Here is a 27137-nt window from a genome sequence, read left to right as displayed (position 1 = left end):
GTACTAAATTTTTAATAAATTATAATGGTGTTTGATTGGGAAATTATTCATGAGATCTATTTGCGAGATTGAAAATCAGCTCTCTTTATGCAATTTACATAAGATTAGAAATAGTTCATTTCTACCAACCACTAAATACTTATCTACTGTCGGCAATTGTTTTTCAAATAATGGAGCCAGTTTCGATGATTTTGCGATTTATCCGGTAAAGCTTGTAATATTAAAGCTTATTCACTCAGCAAAACCACGTTTTTGCTGGCTCCTCGTGTAGTCAGAAATCAGCTCGAATGCCAATGCTAAAAAAAAAAGAATTTTCTTTCTTTTACTAAAATGTAATTATGAGATACAAAGGTAAAACGTATCGTGGAACCTACAGATTAGGTGGTCCTGTGTATGGCGGTGGATTTGGTCGAATATACGGATTACAACGTTCATTGGATATCCTAGAAGATCAAAGATACGTTAGATACGTTATTATACAAATTAGATAAACGATGAAAAGTACCTAGGACTTCGTAATAGAGAATCAATCAAAGATACGTTAGATACGTTATTATACAAATTAGATAAACGATGATAAGTACCTAGGACTTCGTAATAGAGAATCGTTGGGACTGGAAGGCTGAGCAGAGAGTGACTTCAAAGTACCCCTTTCGATGGTAGCATACTGTACCATTTGTATGTTGTTGTTGCTAACTCCTTCCCCTGACGAGATCTCTCTCTTTTCCCTGTGAACAAGGTCGTTCAATTTTAAAATTAGAACTTGATAAATTAATTGTTTTTAAACCATTAGAAAAACTCTGTATTCCATTGTGATTCGATATTCATACAGTTGGTTCATCATGTTCTAAAGTACCAATATCCTGTATGTAAAATAGGAAACTAGTTAAACTCGTTGGCATAAAAATTAATAAATTATTGTAAGTTTGGGTTTCAAACACGATCTCGTGCGAATTAGTAAAGGATGATCAAAATAATTAGCATAAAGAAACGTTTCTTTGTATCGCGTAATACCTGGCTACTTGGTTTCTGGCGAGAAAAACGTTAAACAATTCGTTGAAATAATCTTCGGATTCGGGATCGTTCCTACGAAGAAAAAACATGAATCATATCGCTTCCTTGTGTACGATTCAAGTACCGTTTAATAATGACAATTAGAGAATTTTATTAGCAATATAGACGAGGATACTGGTTGTATACGCGCCATTGGTATACCTCAACGATAAGTGAAGTGTACATTAATCGGCACCGCGAAGTACTGAACCTCTTTCTATTTATACCACCGACTGACATACACGTGTATGCTCGTACCAAGGAAAAATCGCTTATTTATTTCTGTTTATAAACTTCGTTACGCTCGCTTACGTAGATTGTGTTTATCATACCAATCGTACAAACATCCGCGTATTCTATCACTAAAAAAGATTGCTTTTTCTTTTTTATAAAAACTCGTGACGGATCGGTTTTTAAAATCATCAATTTCAATGGTACGTCAGACTATAAATATCTTCTTCCCTAAGTATTTGCAGGAAACTTTTTACGTTCCTCAACGATAACACTTAATGGCAAGTGGCACTTAAAGTGATAACGAATCGAATCGCTAAATTGCATATAATACGGTAAAGTATTTACGCTTACATATGTTGGGAACGATTTAACAATTAGTTGAAAAGAAACTTCGATTAGTTCGTTAAGTGACTCTTTAATTATTACTCGACGCGTAATAATCCTATGCATACTCGTTGGAAGACACTTATTCCTATAATATTTGAAATAATCAAATTATTATCCGACTTCGAAAAGGAGGAGGATACTCAATTCGATCAGTATACTTTTTTTCTGGCTTTGTTCGCCGATGTATGTCTTCCGATTGGTCCCGTTAAAAAAACATTTTGCATTTTTTCATTCCGATCCATTTATTGCAAAGAAACGGGAAGTTTCTAATCTCAACATAGAATGATTTCAATGATCCTTTAATATATTGTCGGGGGCATGATTCTGAACATCTTTTTCAGTATGCATAATTAACGGAAAGCTTTAGTTTTCGAGATATTCGTGAAAAACTATTCTTCGCTAAGACTTTCCTTTTTCTCCCAACGATTTCTATCGGACTATGTAATTCTATTCACTCGACTCGAGTGTTTAGAACCGTATCGAACGTACTCTTATCGAGAATATGTACGATTACTTCGTAATCGTATTTTCGATCGTACCGTACGCTGCCTCGCCGCTTGACCAGATATCGTAGCCGTTTTATGAATGAAAGCAACTCGTAGTAGTAGCCCCCTCTATCTACTCTTAGCGCCCCTACCACTTGGCCTCGGTTTGCTTGTACAGCTATACAGCGTTGGAATTCGTTTCTCGAGCACGTGGTTCGTGTAGAATGACAAATATTCCGCTACAACCTTTCTCTAATCCACCGTTTCTGATCCTGAAGCAGCACCGTACACTGCGAGTACCACTGGATCATCGTCCGACTCGTCTCGAGAAGCAGTGGAAAAATCGCTCTCCAAAAACAATGAATTCTAAAAAGAATGAATCCGAAGCCCTGGTACCACTTACATTTTCTCGTGATTGAGGCACAGCACAGTGCTGAGCAAAGCAGCCAACACGAGAAGAAGTATAGTGGGCACAAAGATCGTGGTGACGATTTCGTTGAAGTAGCTTCTCGTGGGAACGCTAGCCTTCGTCGACCTGGCCCAACGCCACTCCGTGTGCTCCGAAATTCCAGAGGCTGATAAACCTACCACGTTCATACTCTGTCCACGTCTTGCGCTCTCATGCTGCAAGCTTTGTTGCTCTTGCTCGACCTGCGAAAAACAACCGGGAAACCTTGCGACAATGAACACTTGTCAAGTTGAACATCCAAAGAATCGTTAAAGACTTACTTCCTTCCTAATTACTAATCTAAAGGAACACCAGTCCAAGGCAAATCCAGCTTCCCTGAACAGTCTCTCCACACTGGTGCGTTTGAAGTCCCGTGGACAGAATGGTAATTTCCATAGAGGTTTCACCTCTTCCTGTAGTTCGTTCAATTCTTGTGAAAATGGCATCGAACTGCCTAGCCTTATAACGACCCTGCACCGAAAAACAAAGAAAAATACAATATAGGGTACGTTAGCTGTTCGAGTAGTCTAGACGCTCGAAAATACTTTAGCTGCGAGATATCATAAATAATAACTATGCCGCCATCCGCTTCGTGGCTGACATACTGGAGCGGAGCGAGTTGAGACGCAATATAGCAATTAAAAGTAGAAAACTCGAGTTTTAATTTACGGAACACGAATTCAAAGCTCGTAGAGGTTTCTGTGACCATTCCTCAAGGACGCCACCGATCTCTGATTTTATTCTATATAAACACTCACAGTGACCACTGTGATCGGCTTGCAAAGAATGGTCAGAATTGATAATCTAGTTAAAAAGTCACAAAAAAATCCCCATCAGTCGTTTAATAGCGGAGCTTCCGAGATATCTAACGGTTCTCGATAAGAAACGAAGAGGAAAGCCACTATCAATCGTTCAGCAGGAAGTCATCGCACAGTTGCGCGCAGAAGGTGAACTCGAATTTAAAGCCGCAATGCGTTTTCTTTCTCCGCAGCCACGCGTTGCTTCGATCAGCGCGTACGTGAACCACGACACGTCCTACCCGAGCTTCAGAAACTACGTCATCGTTTTCCAACTCGTGCATTATTTCCCGTTATCTTGCTCGAAAGTTGGGGAGAGTCCCGTGCGTAGTATACGTGATTTCCATTGACCGAGATCGGCCAAAGTCTCGAAGCATCCTGCTACCGTTTTTCACGGTAATTAGCAGCCGACACGTTTCTTCGGTTAATCGTCAACGTTTCGTCACGGATGCTACTTCGATCGACCGTTCAAAGGGATGATCGTCTTCCCAATCATTTTTCCAGCTACTCGAACGATCTATCTTCCTAAGGAAACGGCGAACGTGCGATCGTGCACTCCTGATGATACACCAGAATCCAAAGTCGGAGTGTGTTTCTCGGTAATTAGAGAGTAAGACAATTATAATCTATCGATTCATTCCTCAATAACGTGGAATCAATGACGTGTCAACAAGCCGAAGATACATTGAATTGGAGAAGTCTCGGACTGTTACTTGGATAACTCGAGTCATCATCCTGTTTCGTTTCCTCGAAAATTCTACGCTCGTACATGTGAAATTTTGATGTTTTTTCCTTGTACCATATACAGTGGGTGATCAAATTATTATGAACAGATGGTATTATGTATTCCATAAAAGTGAAATATACCCTTTCTAGCAAAAACCGTAACAGCCTACCTAACTGATAAAAAGATTCAAGTTTTACCGTGGCCTGGAAACTCACCAGATATAAACCCAATAGAAAATTTATGGGAATTATTAAAGCGTCGCATTGCATCAGAGACAATAACTAACAAGCAACAACTGATTGACAAAATTATATTCGTATGGCATCACGAGCATGTCGAGTCGTATTTACGCAATTATAGATGCCAAGGGCGGCGTGACCAAATATTAATATTATATGTGTTTTAAATGATAAAAGTTGTAAAATATAGCAGTATAATAATAATAAAAATAAAACAGTAAGTATCTGCAATAAAAAGAGATACCATTTTAAGTGTATCTTCAATTCCATTCCCGATCAAACTTCAAATAAGTGGTAATTTCGAACTGTTCATAATAATATGATCACCCACTGTAGATCTCGATTCCTGTGCGAGGGCTAAGGCAGGTAAATTTACGAAAGCGTTTGATAATAGAGGAAGATCCATCCTAATTAACATAAATCTTCATAGAACGATACGAAGCGAAAAACTTTCACCAAAGCGCAGAGTGTTGTGTAAAAGCGGGTGACGTTTAAATGTTAAGAGCAGACCGGCATGGCACGAGATACATACATAGACCGGAGCAACAGCAGAGGCCAAGCCGGAAGTCGTTCAGTCGTTTACAACGCGTACGAGTGCGCTGACAATGTCGCACTTACGTTAACCGGACCATTTATGCGTATGTACATACAGCTTATACGACAACATTAAGCTCGCGCGACTAATCTACGCCGTTTTCTCGCCTTCTACTTTTGAGTGAAACAAAGACGAGTATTTTTAGTTAGAGCGAAAAGGATCGGTATTCTTTTCACTACCACCTGCTCAGGAGGAAAAAGATTTCTCGAACGGTTACAGTGTTTCATAATGCGTTACGTGAAAATTCATTGTTCTACCAGCAATTTGGAAACGTTGCGACACTCGTAGACGGATGTTCTCGTAATAAAGATGAAGGGAAAAAATGTTAGAACGACGGTGAAACGACAATCGTGACGAGCATGGGACGATACCGAACGAACGAATCATTTGGCAAGAAATAAATGTTTGTTTTACGCCTGCCTCGACTTGAGTAATGACACCGTTACTCATCCGTGAACCGTGAACGAGCGATAGTGCATGAAATGACTCCGATTTGACGCGAAAATCGTGCCAGCCGATTTATAGTGACGCATAACGTGTTCAAGGGAATCGTTATTGGGTTCTGTTTGCAGAGGATACGTTTGATTTCTTCGTATCGCAGCCTCGGTGAGTTGGATTTATTATACACGAATCTACTATGTAAATCTACCCCCTGCTGTGCGCCGGCTCCTCTCGAATTACATTGAGGTATAAACAATTAAAAGATCCTAATCATTTTTAATCGCGTACAATTTTACAACGTCTTCTATTCTCAGCAACTTTGCTCTGCTAGAAGAGAGAACGTTCTCCAGCGGAATAACAAAGATTTATCCACGGGATGATGCTGCCGTTTAACGTCGCGCATAGAAAGCGGCGATTATCGATTTCGAAAAAGCGTGGGACGCGCGTCACAACGTTGTTTTCCGTTGATCAGACGATTAATACGTCAGCGATATCGAAGCGAGCACGCTGAATCTCATTGAGTCCGCTCGATTAACATAATCGGCGATACGTTAACGGAACCTCTGCAACGTTTTTTCTCTTCCGTTCAAGCCGAATTTCTTGCCCGCATATTGCCTCGTACGATCTCACAGCTTCTTCTATTTTATAGAAATCGCAGAACTCACCCTTCGCCTTCGCTCGGTTTCAACGGCAGACGAGCACCCAGCTCGACTGCTGATGCTAGGAACGTTGCGTATAAATCCGTCGCGTCTTTCCATAATTTCTTTCTGTAATAGAGAGAAAAAAAAAAGAAGACGTACAAACATTTAACCGTTTCGTTTATGTCCAATTAAAAGGCGCGCTAGAGTTGATTTCTTTAACGCGTTGACCGTCACCAGCGTACACAAGATTAATTAAGGACTCAATCATCAACGTATTAGCGGTTCGTATCACGAGCAGTCTCAAAGTCTTCGTCACCCTTTCTTATTTTCCATCGTTTAACGCATCGTCGTGTATCGAATATTTCAAGGATATACATTTTTCCTTGAGTCCCATCGACGTACCTAAATATATCGAGAAGTTGCTCGGTTCTATTGCGGTTGAACATGTCCTCCACGTTCAGATTATCGATCTTCAGATGGACCTCGTACTTGGTCAGGTTCTCCTTTTCGAGCACCTTCATGTCCAGGACCTTGTACCTGGTTTCGTAGGTGTGTTTGTTCAGGCCTACGATCTCCAGCTGAAACATCGAATTGATACGTTAACGTAGGGCCAGGAAAGCAGGCGTTTGCGACAATTTACCTGGAAGTATTTCTGATTCCTTGGCGCGACGCCGTACAGAAAGCCATGGTGATCTCGCTTGCTGTACGTGTAATGAATCCATGAGGGAAGATCGGGCGCGTTCAGTAACGAGGGCTGATAGGAAAACTGATCGTATCGTCCTGAACAAAGAGAGAGATTCCGAATATGGTATTAGAGAATAGATGATTTCGAAGGATTTCGAAGATATTTGGCGATCACTCGAGGTTAACGAGAAATCGTAAAGAGCGTTGCGGGCTCGGCGCTTCCGGACGCCTCCGATGACGTCCAGCGTCGGAGAGTACCGATACACGCGAGAACGTCAATCAGCTGTGAGGTCGACGCGAAACATTCGTTGCTCGACTATGTTCGTTAATTGATATTCGAAACGCGGCGCGAATGACGCGCGGAGACACGCTTTAAATTTCAGCCGGTGAACCGAGTTAACCGGGCGACCAGAGATATGGAAGATGGATACTTCGATCATCGTAGAATTGTCGATTACTTTGCTAACTGTTCGAAACAAGAACAAGATATTCTAGATCATTAACCATGGGATTTTCGATTACGCGTTTCTTCGCTACTACGTTATTTCCTCTATGCTAATTAGTAATACAAACGCGATGGAAATCGGTCATCGATCGGTATACCAGCAATTATAACCGTGTACACTTCCTCCTTACCGTCTTCCCTCCAGTCGAAAGTCTCTGGCCTGATTGGAATGACGAACACCTCGGTCATTAGGATGCTCTCGGCGCTCGCGAAGGCCGCCACCGCCAACGACAATGTTATTACGCCCGAGAGCATGCTCTTTGTCGTACCTGAAAAGTATCAACAAACCCTAGGTGTTATTAACCCTTTCGCTACACCTGTGACGGGTATATACGTCATCGACGTACAAATGGAAAGTGTTAAAAACTCGATCGAACTCGTTTCATCGATCTTTCCTGGTGAAAAAAAAAGAAAGCAGCGTTGATTTTTTCGAAATTGTCGCCGGTAATCGGTCGAGGGAACACGAGGAAGGCTCGCGATGAAAATAGAACCTGGTTCCGTCGACACGATACTCTGTATACTCGAGGAATCGCCAGACGCAGCACACTCGCGGTGTATCGGCTTACGAAACGTAAACTGGCCGAGGCAACGATACTTTTAGCGGTGAAAATGCACTCTGGACAGGTTGGAGCGACGCAAGTGCAACGCCAGGACGAAAACCTTTCCACGGGTCGACAGACGCGAATCGAGCGTGGTAGTCGGCGAGATAATTGATGCGATACCTGTTACTAATTAACGAAACGCGTGCGGTGGCGTCGAACGCGCACGTTTCGTTCACTATCGCGGCTCGTCTCTACCGCCCACCTATCGTCCAACTGTACATTCGAGCTTGCCAAAAAAACGGAGAAAAATCAAACAAAGGAGAGTAAAATAAGGTGTAAGAGTAAACGGAGCATAAGAGCGCGTGCGTTTCGCCCTTCTCATGCGCAGCTGGAACATCGCTTCCGACAACCGTTCCCAGGAGCGTACGAGCGATACGCTCGACGCTGTTTCAGTATTCTCGAGAATCTTATCTTCTAGGCGAGATAAAATCTCAAGGGCGGCCTGTTATTCGTCCGTTGGTCACGGACGAAGGTCCGTGCATTTCGAAAGAAAGCGCGCGCGTAGCGTAACTCTAATTTCTTTCGGATTTTCATCGACGCGTGCGGCACCGTGCGCGCGCAGCGTACCCTTTTATCTGAACTAAACTTCCGTTCTGTTCGTTATCGCGACGCTTTCAGCGGTTTCTGATAACCGCTTACGCGTTTCCAGGAAGAAAACACACCGAACACGTCGAAGAATACGATGAATTGAAATGCAAACTCGACTAGGTTCGCAGAGTTCAGATTTCGTGAACTCTCGAAAGCTTTCCATTGGTCGCGATCGAAAATCAAAATAGCCGAGCTTTCGGCGAAGGAAAAGGAGTAGGAGAGTTGGTTTTTCCATAGGCAGAGTCATAATTTCATCCAGATACGGGGATAAAGAGATTGAGAGAGAGAAATGGGAAAGCCGAGAGGAATCACGCGAGCGCAAGCGGAGGCGCCCGCGGAGCGTCGCGGGGCCCGGCGTCTACTCTCTCGACCATTTACGTTTCCTACGTGCACGGCACTGCCTATTGACGTCTGCAGTAGGCGTGGTTTCGGTCTGGCCGATAGAGGGATATATTTACCGCACACACAACTTTTCTCTCTGGTGCGCGAACGAGGCTCGCGTTATTCGATTAATAATGTGTATTTGCAGTGCGAGGTTTGATGCGACCGGTGGACGGCGCAAAACCGCGGCCACTCCTCGGCACAGGGGTTGATTGTTCCGGACACGCGGACGTTTCCTGGCCGGGGGTGACTTCCTCCACGAATCTGGTTACCAGTGCTCGTCCACGGGAAAAGCTCGGTCTCGCGGCACTCGACGCACTCCCAGTGTGCTCGACTCGATTACTGGTGACAGTCTATCTGCACCGACCCTCTACCTCTTCTACGCCGTCGTGGGACCGATACCTGTCTTCCTGTTAACGGACGACCGTTCGTTCTTTCGCCCCGAGAGACTCGACCAGCCTCTTTCAAAACTTTCCCTTCACTGACACATTGAAGAAATGGCGGGTAACAGCGTTCCGGTGTTGCTGGTTACCGCAAACGTTGGCAGTATTTTCGAGGAGGTACGTACCAGACAAATTTTTATACGTTTATCTCTTTCTCCTTTCTTTAGATTATCGACCACGACCCTGAAGGATCGATCGAGACTCGACGACGATTTTTACCTTCGTACGCGACGCGACACGACCTACTTATTTCCTTCCTTCTTCCTCTTTCGTTTCGCTTCGCTGACTCTTGTTTGGCGCGTCTTTCGTACGTGCAATGTTGTAATAATGTCAACTTGTAACATCCTCTGCCTCTCTTCTTTAATTCTTCTTTCTTCATTCAACTTTTTTCCTCTCCTTTTCCTCGTCGTCGAACCTCCAATGCGTCGCTCGAACTTACGCGTAAATACTAAATACAATGCAGTTGTAATGTTAACGCGCGAACCAGAAACCGTGCGTTACGTCTATCGAGGATTTTCCATAATTGCTGGTTCGTTATCGGATCGCGTCGATTTAGATAGGGAACAGAATTACGTCTCCCTTATTAAATCAATTAATACGAAGTTAATGCGAATCCTTTTACGTAGAAATTGAGCAAAATTAAGGAAAACGGATCTCCAAATATATTACACACGGTAATTTACCGAGAATTACTTCTTTCGCGGTACTTTATCGACGAACGATAAACAGACTATTCGTTTACGCGAGATAAAATATCGATGAAAATTATAAAATCGTCTCCTTTTTACGGCCTAGTTTTACGTAGAAATTGAGCAAAACTAAGGAGATCGTAAAATACCAAGAGAAAACGGATCTCTGATACATTACACAGGGTAATTTACCGAGGGTTAATTCTTTCGCGGTACTTTATCGACGAACGATAAACAGACTATTCGTCTACGCGAGCTAAAATATTGATGAAAATTATAAAATCCTCTCCTTTTTACAGCCTAGTGTGATGTTGAAAATTTGGACGGAAGAATTTTTATCTGTAAGTATCACCGATAAGATGCATTGTCACTGCGTAAATACAGCGAGTATTTACACTCACCGAGAATTCTTTACAGACTATACTGAGGTTGGATCCAAAGTTTATTGCACTACACTGCCAAGAAGTAGGTGGAAAAAATTATGAGCAAAGTATGAGACACGTGGAAGACTTTGTTAGGTAATTTAGCATTGTATTTTTTTTTTCAAATATTCTTCCTTTTATCTATGTAAGTTTTGTGGATTGCACGCTCTGTACATAGTAGCTATATTGGACTAAAGGTGAACAAGATTCCTAGGTAAATCTTGTTAGAGCAAAGCTTCTTATGAAAGGTTTCCTCTAGTAAAGGAATCTAACTGAATTAATAGAATGATGAGCACAGATCTTTAGTAGACATATTTATGTAAACCTTATTTCTATACTCATTGAATGGAATTAATCTGAAATCAATTACCAGTTCCACAAATGATATTTTTATGGAACAATACATAGTAGCAGTTAAGCATGAACCTTTTTAAAACTATACTAAGACAAATAGGTTTCTCTGACCGCATATTGAATATGATTTAACGCATAAGTGGCAGAAAGGGATAAAAATAGATGATCACGCGTGGCTCTACAGTTGAGTGAGCCACTTCAAAAGATGAGTTTATTGAATGATGTTCATGGGGGAACACTGTAAAAAAAAGTGTTTGAAAATATAGTCTATCTTTGAGCTATGAAAAGTTCAGGATCTTTATCCTTATAAGGCTTAATTGCATCTAATAATATTTCTTACAGGTTACTAATGTCATCAGAGGAATTAAGGCTGTTTGACAAAATTAGAGTATTCTTAGATGAAGACTATTCATCCGCTGAACATTTTACAGTATGTATATAAAAATTATACGCATATTTTATCTATATATTGATTGCCAACACAGATACAGAACGATATCTCTCTTTTTCAGGCACTTGGAAATTTTTACTTTGTGCATGAATCTTTGAAAGAGGTTTTACTATGGGACTTTAAAGGTATAGCGTACATATATTTTATAATTAACAATCTATATGTAAATTTATATAACTGAATGTAATTATCATGCTATGATTTCAGAATGTACTTTTATACCAGTAAATGGAAAAGAGGTTCATTCTGGTAATATCGAGGCAGTTACAACCAAAGAAAAAGCAAAGTTTCCTCAAGAATTTTTTCCAGAATGTAAATGGTCTAGAAAAGGATTTCTAAGAACACGATGGAGTATTAGCGGAACTGTTTTTGATCTCATAAATATACACTTATTTCATGATGCCAGTAATTTCATTGCTATGGAAACAGTAAGTAAACGTAACCGTTCAACGATAAGCGGCTCGTTGTCGCTTAATTTATCCCGATTGTTTATTTTCAGTTTCCATCTGTATACAGTAAAACGCGTAGAAGAGCGCTCGAGCATACGTTAGATAGGTTTCATAATGATAAATATCCAAATGTACCATACTTTTTATTTGGAGACTTTAACTTTAGAACAGACACAGCTAGCGTAATTAAAGTACGTATAAGAAACTATACTATTCTCGTATAGATAGAAAGAAATTAAACAAAAATTTTCTCTTTTTAATAGAAACTTACAGAAGATACTCAAGAAAGAAAGTTGTCAAACAAAGGAAGCATCTCGAAATTGCAATTTCACAATAAAGAAGATGATCTCATATTAACGTTAGGAAAGAAAGAATTCTCTCATCACGAGCATCAAAATGTTTTTATGCAAAACAGTGGACAATGGGTAGGTAGTTGATCGTTTAAATATCAAACTGTACAATGTTACTTACAATACTGCATTAACAATTAGGAAGACCATAATGAAATTACCGATATTTATATAGCTACGTGAATATGACAGAGAGCTGGAAGACTTTGACGGAAGATTATATGAATTTCCAATTAAATTTGTGCCCAGTTATCCCTTCGAGGAGGATATCAATGAAGGTTCGAATTACATGCAAACCAGAGTACCAGCTTGGTGCGATCGTGTTCTACTGAGTACTACAGCTAAACTACTAGTCGAAGATGTATGAATCATTATTAAATTGTTATTGTCAACAACATTTTCTGGAACAAGTCATTGTAAGTAAATCGTTTCTTTCTCTCTTTCAGATATCATCACCAGACGCTGTAGAGTACGGAATAATAGGACCAACAACTTGTATGGGTGATCACAAGGTGAGACAATTTAATTTTTTTTATTTTTGTTCTAACAGAACAAAGAGGTACTGACTCGTTTTACTTATTATGCTGGGTACATATATTTACACTCTTCTTAGTTCTTATTCTGATGATTCATTTTTCTAATTATTATGGTGCAGCCTGTTTTTCTGGAGTTTCGAATGACTCTCTAAGCACTAAGGTACCTATCTATGAACTGTCTGCCTGTTCTTATCTTGGTTTTCCCATCTATCCTATATTTCTCTTAGTATTCCATTATCTTCTTTCTAACTATTATACATAAAGGCTTGTTTGATGTAGCTGGTTCAATGTAGTATTATAACTCCAAATTCACCTTTTTACTGATTTTCGATACCATGATTCCAATTAGCTTTCTGCTATTATTATCATCGAAAGTGATTAAATATATTTTATTTTATCACCGCAGGTGTGCACTTTGTCGCTTCTTTGATACATTTATCGTAAAAAATTCATCAATTTTACACTAAGAATATTCTACCGATATGAAATTACGATTGAAAACCCATAAAAAAGAAAAATAAGAACTTTCATGATAATCGTATCTGAATACTATATACAAACGTTCAGTACCATATTAGCCTTACGTTAACCGTACCAAACGTACAATCGTCACTGTATCATCGTCCTGAATCACGTTAATGTTAGTTAGACTTTTTATAGAGCCTTACCATATGAGGAATGTCCCTCTATTTCTTCATAGAGATGCACGATAATACATAAGGATCGTCCATTTTTTCCCGTTTCCAGCCAGTCTACTTGAGGGCTAGTCTCACCTTGGACGAAGGTATGATAAATTGCTGCAGCTTGCCGAGTGCGCCTGAGTTCTGCTTTCGAGTGCCAGACAATTACGTGGAATTGTTGTCCATGTTGCCTGATTACAGTAGTTGCGTTAGCGGACGGCTCAATTACATGGACCGTTCGACTAATCTGTTGCACGCAGCACCTATCAAGCATGATCCTTACACCCCGGATAGCATGGACAGTCCTAGTCCGAATGCTATTATGACAGCCTCGGTTGATCTTCCGGACGTAGACATAGAGAATATCAACAATTCGTCCACGTTACAATCGGTGAATCCGTCGAACTCGATGAGACGTCTCGACCGAGCTGTGTCGCCCGCTCTGTTGAAATCAAAATTGGAGCTGATCGTGCGAAATAAGAAGCAAGAGACGGATACGATCGACCAAGAAGCAACGGACATCAAACGAAGTCCTAGCGATCGTTGTTTGCACTCTTGGCCAAACACCGAAGAACAATGGACGGTCAGAACGAACAGATGTAACAGCGACGTGTCCTGGCAAAGGTCTCATCTGTTGACCGAGGCATGGGTTCAAGGTAAAGGACAGCAAGGATACCATTCCTTCGGGGAGTTCGTTAATCGAGCATCCCTAGGTGGTTCGTCGTCGCCGAACGGTGTCGAAGGTTTATCGTCCGACTTGATCATACCCAGGATATCGATCATAAACGCAAGTAATTTAGAATCGAACGAGAGTTCTGTGTACTTACACGAGGATAAGTACAGCAATTACTCGGATAATAAATTGAGCGTATACTCGGACGGTCAAACGAAGAGTTTAAGCGGAGAAGCTTTCAGCTCGGAAAAGTCGGACGAAACGTGCGAGAAGAAAATTCACGAGAGGAGCAACAGACTGAGTTCGAACACAAAGATCGCGATCGACGAGAACGTATATCTACGTGACATAAGCGAACTTCTAACGAGTCAAGATAAGAATGCTTATCCGATGATGGTTGGTACAAATGTTTATCGAGTGGGGAGTAAAATAGACGAAGATAATATGCTCGAAGCGAAGGAACAGCGTTTCAACGAAATCATAGATACATTGGAAGAGAATAACAGCAGAAATCTGTGCGCCCACGTACAGAATGATGATGAATCTAGTATTAAAGATAGAAAAGTAATTACGGAAGATCCTGCGAACGATCAGACTTCTCAAGTATTAAAATACGCGCGAACGGAACAGATCGAAGTTCATTCCGGGGATAACGAAGCGGACAAGCTATCGGAAAGAGATACGAAAGGTATGAAAACAGAGCAGAACGTGGGGGGAGGGCTTAGAACGAACGAAGTTGAAATTTTAAGATGTGACAATAAAAACGAAACGGTAATCACGCAACAGATAACGAGAAGTAATTCTATACAAAGCCAGGATATCGGTGATAGTACAGGAAACGTGAAATTGAAATTGAAAGCGTATCAAGTGTCGGAAAGGTGTAAGCATAATATCGCGGAGAAGAAAAGCAGATGCCAAAAATGTTGTTGCATAGTGTCGTGAAAGGACGCGTAGATCTTAATGCACTGATGTTCCTTATTTATTTTCCATAGTCATACACGCGTGTCACGTTCGAATTAGGTTGATGCACACGAAATGTTCAAGGAAAATTGTTAGAAAAAACAAAGCTAGTGGTGCTTTACTTTTATTAAACCCAGAAAATCCGTCATCTCGTATGCATCAAACTAATGAATCGTTAGGAGAAAGCGGTACTTCTATAGTCACTTAAAACCCTTTACGACCCCGCTTATGCTCAGCCGAGTAGCACCCTAATTAATTCTACGTCGTATCGCATGTTATGAGACTTTCCAATTGTTTCCTGCATGTGCACGATACATCCTAATATTCTCGTGTCGCGTGAATTTCGTTTTGTTTAACATGGATGTTGTGAACGGTAAATTATGTATATTTTCATATTCTAGATGCGCAGTTGAATAAGCAGTATATATCGTTGTTATATAGCGACGTGTTACATTGCGTTGAGTTGATGAATTCGAAGCAACCGGATGACTGTCATCGTTTAGTTAACGAACAATACCTACGATGTATTAAAAAATAGCGTTACCACACTGTACATAATCGAGTCGCGGAAAGTTACGGTAGATCGCGTTTTATTCTTATTTTATCCCGACACCTTTCGCGATTTTTTAATTATTAAGAATCGAGTCGTGTCTGCTCGAGTAAATTGTTACCTCGTAGTCGTTTTTAATTATTTCATTATACAGATTGCAATCAAATCTTAATTTCAAATGACGGATCGAACGATTCGATTTTATACGATTTCCTCGCGTTTGTTTTTTAATTCTCATTTATCGCGAGAATTCCATCCATTTTTGTATTTACCAGCAGGAGTTACGACGTGGATAAATTTTTTGAACGAAATTGGGCTTTTCGAAACTCTCTCATTTCTCTTACTAACACCTTCATACTTTCGCTTATTCACAAATGCTCGATCCTACTCGCTCATTAATTCGTTAAGTAGTTAGCAATATATTTACGATTAGAATAGATATAAATCAGCTATGTTGTAACTTCAATTTCGTCCAAAAAATGTTCATTCGTAACGTCTAATTGGTATCGAAAGTGTATGCATCGTATCCTTGCCAAATTGTACTGTCCTATCGTAGTATGTTTAAAAAATCCGCGCGCGCAATGTTATGCGCATGCGCACATTAAATGCGCGCAAGTAGTCCGACGCGTTTGGACCCCGACTGCCAAAGTTAGTTTGATTTTAGCGATAAAAAGAAAGATATTAACTTATATTAGCGAATTATAGTTACCTAAGGAATTAATGCTATGTTCTATATCGCTTTACGTTTCGATGTTCGATCGTCGATGCTCGAACGAAAGCTTTCCCTACTTATTCGATTAACACGCTAGATCGTGGACAATAAAGAAGATATTCATTTGTAGCGTCTCGACAAAATTTCAGTAGACGGTTAATCGTATCTTCTCGGAACGTGGACGTAAATCTTAGTCAAAATATCGTTTAACATAGAGTAGTTCGCGTATGAATGAACGTATACGTTCGAATCTTGCCAAAAAAGTTACACGCAATACGAGAAACAGTTAAAAGTAAGGTTAAGTTACCTGTTTCCTTCCCCAAGTTCGAAACGTTGCGTTCGTAGGTACTTATTGTTAGCAAAGTATAGCTTGTAACTTTTATTTTATTAGGCAAACTTCAGATCTTTGAATCTGAATGTAATAATCACGGAGATTCGAGCAATCGATTTATCGTGCATTCGATTCTGATCCTACTATGCTTACGAATCGTAAGACAATTATTTAGTTATTATTTTTTTTGCCGTTTGTAAATATAAATTTATTTTTAATACAACCGAACATTGCTTTTTCTTTTATTTATATCCTTATTAGCATAGCACAATTGTTTTCCCGCCCGACTACTAATCTTTTTTTATTTTTGTAAATGTACGTTTTTTTTGTAAACTCAGTGTTTAATTGTATATGTATCGTTATCTGCACGTTGCACGACAGTGCATTCTCAGTTTCGCATTTTTGAACGTACATTGTTTTACAGTAGAGCAGATTTAAATAAATGAGGAAAATTATTCTGTAATTATAAAAATAATCTTAATCTAGAACTAGATAATTTTACGATGGATACATTTCACATTGATGACTGCAATTTTCTTATATTTCTAAGCGTGGATATTCGGAAATATTTGCATAAACTGATAGGCATGCAATAAAAGAAAATAATACAGACCTTAATCTGCTCTGCTATATACGATTCCATAATGGGTAGTCAATGATTGATTCCTGACTGCAGACACGATGAATCAGGAGTCCGAATCGGGTACGATGTCCAGTTTAACCAGCCGTGAGATCTTCAACAACAACAACAACCACAGCAACAACAATTATGACAGCGCAACGACGATCACAAGATATATACACATTAAACACGCGGATTCTTCGGTTAAGGTTTTTCGCGAAACAACTGTTTGATATCGGATCGACCGTTTAAACGAACATCAATCGCGGATAAAACCGCGTCGAAAAGCACTTCACGAGCTTCCATGCTGCAATGCATTATGGGTAGTTTAACGGTTTCGCGACGCATCAACCAATGATCGTTGTCCGCGCAGATCTCGCCGCGTCAATTTCGAAGTATACCGGTAATCAAATGATCGATCGTCGATTCTAACCTATCAATTACAATTGGCCGAATAATCACAATAATTATTGGTAAACTGATCTCTGAATATGTCTACACGTGTTCGTGTTGCGTATTATAAAACGGTTTGATGAATTTATGCGAACGAACGTAAACACTTATGATAACGAGGTTAGTTCGCGTGACGAACGATAACACATCCTTCCCCTACAGCGGACCGAAGTCGACTGCGCGCGGTGAATGATATTGCGCGCGCATCCACGAAACCTGCGCGCGCATCCGCAAAATGATCCCGCTTGATTCGGGTATATTTACGCGAAATTCGTTACACTATTAGCGATTCAATGATTCAAATACGTCCTAAAATATGAAATAAGGGATGTTTTAAGTCTTATCGTGAAATGTTTCATGTTTTTGAAAGCGTTAACGAAATATCATTGTCAGTAGGAGAAGCAACAGGTTGATGCCGTTTTAAACGTGAACGCGTTAGTAGTCACGTGATGTAACGAAGCGTATCTGTCGATACAATCACGCGAGCAATTATCGTATGTTATTTTTTCAATGTCTCGATGTTCCTGTGATGCGTTTTTTCGAACCAGTTTTTCCCGCAATGACTTGTGGTCTTGCAACGATTTTTAAGATCATACGAGCAAAGATTCCACACGGGAGAAGCGTTTTCAATAGAAGATCGTTCGATGTGATATTACCGTGGTACATACATACCTCGCTTCGTCGATCTTTACTGTTAGAAATCGTGACATCCAAGTAGAAGAGAATTGCGCTACGATTGCTGCCAAAAAAGCGGATTCGATTTAACCTTTTGCGATTCGATTTTAATAGAATTTCACTGCAAAAGATTAATAAGAATCACATGCGAAACTGCAAAGAAACGATTGCGTATTAAAATAAGAAAAGAGTACGTAATAATATCGTTGCAACTTCGAAAACACGTGCACACGTTTTCCTATTAGTACGTACCAAAATATTGTCGTCTCGTTTCTTCCTTTTTTTTATCGCTGCTCTGTTTTCTAGATATATAAGCGTATTATTTTTGACGCTCTAAGAAAAAAAGTTGGCAATCTCTGACGCAATTCATTCGAAGCACTCGATCCACGATAGTATCTTAATCCGATCCAATTGGACTAAATTTGCGAGTACATTCCATTAGCGTAACCACTATAGCGAGTGAACTCGATGCTTATGAAAACACGTTGGAAGGTACTCGAGATCGTTCATATACCTAGAGAAAATAAAACAGAAAAAAAAAGAATTTAGACGTCGTAGATCGTATGTAATTGCACGCAACATATCTGTATTCCTTTATCGACGTACATGTGATAAATTGTACACTCGTTGCAAGCCTTCTACAAAAGCTTGCTGCTACTTAAAAGTCCTTATTACATATTAGATCCCTCACTGCCTCTGGTTACGCCACTGGTGCATTCAGATTTTTCGATGTTCTTATAGTAATGCGTCCATGAACGTTGTAAAATACCGTACCATAAATTACGATGGATTGCGTTCGTTCGTTTTCTTTCAAATTTCTATTACACCGTCTTTTTTACTTCGTTTTAAGGATTCACCGATTCTCCGAGTCTTACACTCTCAATCATTGCCTGCAGTACAACCAGCGATCGATTAGTTATTTTCTAAGAAGATTTATTGTAACTGGAAAATTGGTAAACTCGAAGGAATCGAGATGTTTACCTATGACTGTTTTCGAATCCGTTCCATCTTATAATGTTGCATCTTTAACGATAGCGGATAAAAGTATGCACGAATCCTGATTGAGAATGGCGCCGAAAGGTGGCAATACTTTTCATGTTCTCGTGCTTACAAAAGGTTTTGCTGTTCGTTATGTGACATACACTCGATTCTCTTGAGCCACGTTTTCCTGAAAAAATTCTTTTATTAGCGATTGCTATGTCAAATGCCTCCTGTCGAAGTGTATGTCCATGATAATCATAAGCCATTCCTTGAGAGTTAGCCGTAAGATAGCCGTCGTTAAAGCGTATAATTCAATGAATGCAAATTTTCCAAAGTACCTGATATCAGTTCGATCAAAGCATTAACTACATACGCTGCGATTCTTTCTTCCATGTATCCGTTCCGTTGAATTTCTGGGTATTTCATAAATTGATGAACCTCCAGCTACTAACATACTGTGCACTTCAATCTATGCAGTACCTGGAAAATATTAGAATTTTGAATTATACGCTTTACCTGTGATGTAATAATTTAATTCGATGTATGTACATAGGATATAAGAATTTTGACGCTTTCACCAGACTGGTTTTAGGATCTTCCGCGCGGGCAAATTTTTCGAAGAACTTTTCCACGAGAATGTTGTTCGATTGCTTTCAAACTTATATCGATGATTCCTGCTTCCTGAAATAAGGAAAAAAAAATGTTAGTAACGAAAATGATAGAATTAGAAAATAGACAAAAGATGCTGAATTTGCTAGTGACTCAAGTTTACAAACCAAAGCGTACGATCAAATCGAAATGCAAAGCGCGCTATCGAAATCCTTACTTATTCCGATGTTTTAAGATAAACGTTATTTCTTCCGTTTTTTTCGACGGAATGTGAACGTTGTACTTTTATAAATATGAATGTACTTATATTTTGTACTGACAGTACCTTGCAAGAATATAATATGTTAAACGATGAAGTTATATGTACATGTATAATGTGTGTTACAAATAAACGTTTTAAAGTAGGATCACTTGAGATACGACCAAACTTTGTTGACCGAGAAAACTGGGACAATGTTTCTGTTAAATTTTCAAACCAATGTATGCTAAATTGCGATGCACTTATTTTATGTATTAGTATAGAGAATACAGAATAAAGTTACCGTTCTACAGTGTCTGCCAATGTATATGATTTATTTAAATCCTCCAATGTATTGTTCGACGCTTCTTTAGAACTTTGAATTCACTAACTTCCTTGAAGTCTTCAGCAGTTTGGAACAAAGTTGGTAGTACTTACAAATTTAATGTTTGGCATACCTGAAATCGCACTATAGCGTCGTTCAGGTTTTAAAAGTCGGGAAAAAAGTTTCTGATAACCTTTCTTCTTCCTTAAAAACAAAAATACTGTAAAAATGAGTAAAGCACATCCTCCAGAACTTAAAAAGTAAGTATAAAAAATGGTTTAATTTGCAATATGTTATAACGTATGTTACATTGCATTTACGTTACTCCATATAGAGATGATATAAATAATAATATAAATGTAAATAAATAAATGTAACGTGTTTGTAAGCAACTGATAGAAAGTTCTTTTCTTCTGTTTTAGGTATATGGACAAGAGATTATCCTGTAAGTAAAGAACGCTTGAAATTATTCAAACATTTAAATAAATTTTGATATAGGTTAAACCTTATTGGTTAGGAGACTATTCATGCGATAAAAAACATCAATGTATATAACTGTATTGTTATAAATTACCTGTATTAAAAATAGTGTATTATGTTTGCAGTAAAATTAAATGGCGGTAGACATGTTATTGGAATTTTACGTGGTTTTGATCCATTTATGAATATGGTTATAGACGAAAGTATTGAAGAGTGTAAAGATGGTACTAAAAACAATATTGGAATGGTGGTAAGTTATATTATGAAATATTCAATTGATGTTAATAATACAATTTAAAAGCAAACAAATTTTTATGTTGCGTTGTTGTTCTAGGTAATTCGCGGGAACAGCGTGATAATGTTAGAAGCTTTAGACAGGATATGAATTGAACTATTTTAAATAAATGATTTCGATATTAAACAGTAATTTATTTCTATAACCTTTTATATAAATACATTAATAAGTAATTATTTTCAAATGTTTCTTCCAGAATATGTTTAAGTTAGTACTTTCATAACATTGATTATTTCAAAAATAGTTTGTAAACTATGTAATTGAAAGATTAAACTTTTCATATTGCAATGAACATGTTGATTTTTATCATTATAAAAAAATATTTCAATTTCAATTGTATTATAACATATAATGTTACAAGTATTAAATACACACATACATAGTCTTCATCAATAATTCATTTAATGCATAATTGCATTAGAAGTGAATTTTTATTGTCAATAAAGATGGCAAAACGAATTGATGGAATCGATTTCATTTTATAATTAACATTTATTTTTTCACCAAGTGATGGAAAAATGTATTTATATAAGGAACATTAAAATTTAGAAGGCACACAATATTTCACCTAGTTTCCTTCATCAAAAAGGAACTCTTTGTATTTGCAGAAAGTACTGTTTTTATCTGTTTTACTCTTTTGTTAACATTCAGTAATATTTTAGTTTCAATGTATTTAACCCATGTACAATTACAAACTTTTCTTCATACTATTAATGTATTTAGTACAATTCTAATACTCTAAGTACTTGATTTATCCAATAGTAATAATATAAAAGTATTTACAGGTTTACCGTTATTTTGAACAGTCAAATACTTATAGGAATAGGCATTGTTCTACCATATAGTAAAATAATTCTAAATCTAATAAAATATTTCAATTTAAGGCTATAACATAAAGATTAAAATGTCCAAAAGAATTTTTTAGCAATATTAACATCTTCACATGATTACACGATTTATATTAGTAAAGATTTTTAAAAATTTTAATTTATGTGAATGAATACTCAGCTAGAAAAAAGGAACACAATGTCACTAATATATATTTACATTTAAAAAATGGCATTTAAACCCTCTTTCCATACAAAATACTCTAAATATCAATAACAAATTTCTTGATCTTAAAATATGAATATGCCTTTTATTACAATTTTTTCCTGTGCATTTCAAGATATGTACTATTATTTACTTGTATACATAAATAAATATGTTATATTTAAATGGTTGTTAGTATGTATTAATTACATTGAATATGTAATTAAGAAGGTGAATTTTTACATTATATGAAAACAGAATTGTTGTAGTGGAAAGATGGCCACATATCACAGTTTGAAATTTTTCGTACAGCATAATTTTTCCTAACTTTAACTTGTTCCGTTCATAATTTTTTATACTGTGTTATTTACCTCAAAAATATTGATTTTCTTTTGAACTTTGTGAAACATCTTTACTTTTCCCTACTTTTTATTTTTGTATTAAGAGTTTAACATAAAATTTGATACTAAAATAAAATTAACACTTAATTAGCTATAATGTTTAAACATCTTTTTGAAAATATAATTAAATCATTTAATATTTACAACAGAAATACTTTCGATCTATGTAATTTGATTCTTTTCTCTTTTTTTGTTTGTTTCAACTGTAATGAGTGGCTAAATTGGAATGTTTCACAATACAATATAGTTTTGATGTACCTAACAATATCCATTTGTTTTATTATCATCTTTTGCGGTATTTGAAGGAACTTTTAGTTTAGCTCTTTTACCAGAACTGTTATCATTATTACCATTTTCTTCCACTGTATTTTCCTTCTTTATATGTTTGTGCATTAATTCTATATGCCTATCTAAATCGTCTATCAAAATTTCATTATGGCAAAATGTGCATTCTGTTTTTCTATGACATTTTTCCTTATGATGCTTTAAGTGATCAATATTTACATATATGATATTACAGTCTTGGCACTTATGGCCTTTAATATGATGCTGGTTATGCATTTCCGGAGTATTCCCAATTTTATGTTCTTTTAGTAAATGGTCTTTCATATCAGAACGATTAATAAAGGACATTGTACATATTTTACAAGGATATTGTTTCTCACCTGTATGCTTAGCAACATGCACTTTGAAATACCAATCTGTGCTAAAACTTTTAAGACAATAATTGCATTTGAAATTCTTGTTTTTATGTTGGTGCTTTTTTCTTATTATTTTCTTCCTTGTTTGCGGTTTTATTTCATTGTCATCTGAAATATCAATGCTTGGCACAGATAGCGAGAGCTGAATAGGCTGTGGGCTTGTTACAGTTGGTGGTGGTGGTGGCGGTGGTGGTGGTGGTGGTGAAGGTGGTTTCGGAGGTGGTACCGTATTATCTGCCATGATGCAAAACTTTGGTATACCTTGTGTTTGATGCAACAATGATGGTTGTGTTATTAAATTAGTTATAGGTACAACGCGTATAGGAGTTAGCAATGGTTTAGGTTGAATTGGTGTTGTCATAATTTGTGATTGTGACAACAGCAAATCATTTATTGCTATTGGTTGTATATTACTTTGCGTTGCAAATGTAATATATTGATTCTGAGATAAAGGAACTGCACCAGTTGTTGTTACAAGTGGTATGTTCAAAGTATTAGGCAAAGCTACCTGTATTGGAGTAGTTGCACTATTTTCATTAGAGCACTGTGTTTTACCAAAGAATATACCTTGCTGTTGTAATACAATTGGTATATTAGGTAAACATTTGCCTAGGACATTATTTACAGAATCAGTATCTTGAGTAGATTGAGTTGTAGGTACAAGACTTATAGAAATTTCTGGTTGCTGGGCAGGAACAGATTGTGGAATTACAATTAATTCCTCATTATTCTTTAGTGCTTCCATTGCAAGGTTATTTCCTGTAATAGGATCCATATATTCGTTCTTTTTCGTTTTAGAATCTTCTATCATTTGAATTTCTCTTTCACGCATTTTTACTTTTAGTATTTGAGCACCGTCAGTTTCATTATGCCTATACTCATTTCTCCTTACACAACTTTTATGGGATATGCGAGATCTCTGCGTCGTTAAAGGAATACCACAAATGTCACATGCCATTATTTCATTACACCTATTCAGTCTCACTACAGCTCTGCGACAACGATCATGATCAATGCTCAATGCATCACACTTCTCGTTTGAGCAATGTTTTGAAACAGGTGCATTTATTTCATCTTCCTCTATGTTAATAGCTAACATAGGCGATACTCCTTCATGATCCACATACTGTTGTACAGCCACGTCACAAACAATATTCTCACAAGGTTCGTAGTGACCACAAGGTTTTTCTTCCCTTTTAATAGGTACTAATGTAACTTCTGATTTACCTTGACTTTTAGAAGGCAAGAGATTCTCATCTTCTTTACCAGATTCTTGATCCATCTGTAAAGAAATTACAGATAATTCTGGTTGGTTTGATTCATTTAAATTCGTATTTAAATTATTTAGTTTGTTTGTGACAACATTATCATCTGAGGTAAAGGTTGTATTTATTTGTAAAGGAAACGTCTTAATAACAATATTTGGTTGATTAAACAGCCGTTTCACTGGATCCGATTTTAATACCTATAAATAAAATAAAGTATAACATAATAAAATAAAGAAACAGATCGTAAACGTCAAACTCACATCGGACAAAGCGGTTGACGTAGTAAAATCCGTGGGGCACATCTTAAGTGTATTTACTGGTTCACAGATAAGCTTTGGTAATGGAGCATGGGCCATTTTCACCATATAAAAATATAAAATTCAGATAATTTGTAAATCACAATGAATTTTTTTTTCTTGTTGTCGTGCAACAATGCGACATAATTACGAATCGTGATGTTACACTTGATTACACCATAATGCGTGCACTAATTCTTTACGATAGCAATGTCATTAAACGAAATTATTAAACGTTAGAATCTCTTATGATTTCATCTATGAAATGTTATGTGAAACTATTCCCAATGCTTCAAATAACTGTTAGGTTATCGGTTCTTTGACAAATCGCAATAGTACTCCCTCACATTGTTGGGTACACAGTGTTTAGGGTGGTTTAGCAACATTTGGCAACGAAATGCTCACAGCTTTCGTGTATTATTATTACTAATTAGGATCAATAAACGTATTATTCAACAAGCATTCACGCAACTTATAATCACATTAAATCAAATATGTACTTCGTACACGAAAATTAAGTTTCTCTTGAAAGAATGTGAATCTCTTTTTTGTTTGTGAAAAACTTACGCACGAAAGGTGCGTACTAACAGAGAATAGAGCACAATTCAATGGTGTTTATAATACTGTAATATCAAACGTATCAGTTTTATTCTTCGCAGGCTATGGTTTGCTTAAGCGAGTCCCATTGGAGGGGAATGGCATAAGGGGAAGGCTTCTCCCACTTGATGCATACTTTTTGATTAAGCTCTTGGCACCTACTATCCTTTAACGTATATTACAGTTTTAGTCTAGCTCAAACCATCGATTTATTTCGTAATTTAAATACTCATTTTCCCGCTAATACTGCAAGACTTTTCAGAGCTTATAAGACATCAGGAATCCTGAAATTTTAATCAATCAACTTTAGACAATAGATTCTTCCTTTTGATATCTCGTTCCACTGTACCCAAAAGTCGGAATTTATTCACCTACCTTTTCTCTCGATCATAGTGTCAATGAATTATGAAAAAAAGCCTGCGTGGAATAAAGAATTTATTGTTATGTTACTAATGCATTGGGAAATGTACAAGTTACGGGGCAACGTTTAAGTGTTAAGTTAACGGTGGCGTATATCTTGGCCCTTTAACCCTCTCAACCTTAAATACAATTCGTGGTATGCAGACGCTGCGGACTAAATGCTTAAAAAAATTATTATTACAATTAACCAATTAAACAGTAAATCACTATACGTATACATATTTCACCCAGATAAACATATTGGGTCCTTAGTCCACGATCTATGCAGTTTGTAGTCATGAAAGGGTTAATTCATAAAATATAATTTATCTTTGGTATTGAACGTATAATGTAACCATGATTGATAGTCACACTGTGACTTAACACAACTGTAAAATACTAAAAATGAATGAAATTTATATTGCTCGGTTAACGGCCAAGGCTTTCTTCAAAAGCGCATCTTATTTTGAAAAATGTCTGATTGTCTTTACACCGAGGACGACACGTACAACGTCGTCGTCGCGTGGAAAGAAAATGGAAGCGGAATAACTACGATTACTATAAAACGATACGCGATCAACGGGGTTAAGTTATTCGAAAAGCTTTATTGAACTTAACGTTGCGGCCTCTGAGAAAGCTTCAACAAATCGAAACGTTTGCGTCTGTATATACAATATAGGAACTATAATATAAATGAAAAAATATTATCGCGAACAAGCGTATACGAGAAATGCACATCACGAAAGATCGCTTCGTTAAAATAATAAATGCATAAAATATTACCCTACAACTGTACCGTTCAATAAAAACTTTTCGTTTTTCCATTATTTTCTTCTTCTTCTTTGTTTTGGTACAGGCGAATTTTACACGTTTAAAGATAGATCGAACGAGACACCGTTTTTTAAAAGAAGCTAAACAACGTGGTTTCGCGAACGATCACTTAGCGAGCACGAAGAGGTACATTGTACAAAAATGTTACTTACATCTATAACGTTATAAACATATTTACATCGCTCAGTCAAATAAATATTTCTCTTTTATTTTTATTATTTTTCTTCTTCTTCTTCCTTCTGTTAGGTGTTCCGCGTGTCTACGCCGCTAATAATGATGAAAGCAAAGGTTTGCGTGGTTTAAGCAAAAATATCTCTTAACGTTTTAATTCGAGCGTATTTTTATCGCAGAAGAAATTCCCCGTCTCGAACGGAACGTATTGCATTTTTCTTGCAGACTCTAACGAATACTACAGTAGATATGCTTAAGCTCTCTTAAACTTAATCGCGCTCTCTGAATTTTGATTCGGTTCTGAATCACAATGGTACTCGTACGATCGCACTCATCGGAAAGAAACAAGTGTGAAC

The 27137-nt window shown here is 37.5% G+C and overlaps 4 protein-coding genes across 11 annotated transcripts; 2 read left to right on the top strand and 2 right to left on the bottom strand.

The window, feature by feature from the left end:
• Positions 1–153: 153 nt before the first annotated feature.
• Positions 154–10201, bottom strand: Scgalpha (sarcoglycan alpha). 8 transcript variants are annotated; one of them, XM_076690895.1, is made up of 12 exons: positions 8885–9010; positions 7584–7631; positions 7368–7505; positions 6688–6827; positions 6450–6625; positions 6072–6173; positions 2889–3078; positions 2563–2810; positions 1015–1086; positions 585–728; positions 375–443; positions 154–296 (listed from the first exon to the last, which is right to left on the bottom strand). In XM_076690895.1, exons 3-12 carry the CDS (start codon positions 7489–7491, stop codon positions 272–274), a joined length of 1290 nt encoding a protein of 429 aa, XP_076547010.1. In that variant the 5' UTR covers positions 7492–7505; positions 7584–7631; positions 8885–9010; the 3' UTR covers positions 154–271. The 8 variants fall into 8 exon arrangements, with proteins under 8 accessions (XP_076547010.1, XP_034179195.1, XP_076547006.1 ...); XM_034323304.2 differs by lacking the exons at positions 7584–7631; positions 8885–9010 and adding an exon at positions 9470–10194; XM_076690891.1 differs by lacking the exons at positions 7584–7631; positions 8885–9010 and adding an exon at positions 9497–10193.
• Positions 9225–18311, top strand: 5PtaseI (inositol polyphosphate-5-phosphatase A). Its single transcript, XM_034323292.2, has 12 exons — positions 9225–9367; positions 10239–10280; positions 10357–10457; positions 11058–11145; positions 11228–11291; positions 11374–11594; positions 11666–11806; positions 11879–12040; positions 12141–12326; positions 12412–12477; positions 13249–14761; positions 17084–18311. Exons 1-12 carry the CDS (start codon positions 9305–9307, stop codon positions 17260–17262), a joined length of 2826 nt encoding a protein of 941 aa, XP_034179183.2. The 5' UTR covers positions 9225–9304; the 3' UTR covers positions 17263–18311.
• A 2147-nt stretch (positions 18312–20458) lies between these two features.
• On the top strand, positions 20459–21544 carry SNRPG (small nuclear ribonucleoprotein G). Its single transcript, XM_034323334.2, has 4 exons — positions 20459–20570; positions 20733–20755; positions 20916–21040; positions 21125–21544. Exons 1-4 carry the CDS (start codon positions 20539–20541, stop codon positions 21173–21175), a joined length of 231 nt encoding a protein of 76 aa, XP_034179225.1. The 5' UTR covers positions 20459–20538; the 3' UTR covers positions 21176–21544.
• Positions 21545–21698: 154 nt separating this feature from the next.
• LOC117603800 (uncharacterized) lies at positions 21699–27045 on the bottom strand. Its single transcript, XM_034323293.2, has 2 exons — positions 24748–27045; positions 21699–24684 (listed from the first exon to the last, which is right to left on the bottom strand). The coding sequence occupies exons 1-2, from the start codon at positions 24850–24852 to the stop codon at positions 22777–22779; spliced, it is 2013 nt and encodes a 670-aa protein (XP_034179184.2). The 5' UTR covers positions 24853–27045; the 3' UTR covers positions 21699–22776.
• Between the last annotated feature and the right edge of the window lie 92 nt (positions 27046–27137).

The sequence above is a fragment of the Osmia lignaria genome, chromosome 11 (assembly GCF_051020975.1).
Source record: "Osmia lignaria lignaria isolate PbOS001 chromosome 11, iyOsmLign1, whole genome shotgun sequence".
Taxonomy (NCBI): Eukaryota; Metazoa; Arthropoda; class Insecta; order Hymenoptera; family Megachilidae; genus Osmia; species Osmia lignaria.
The sequence above is the reverse complement of the archived record's forward strand: the minus strand, read 5'-3'. Positions and strand labels throughout refer to the sequence as shown.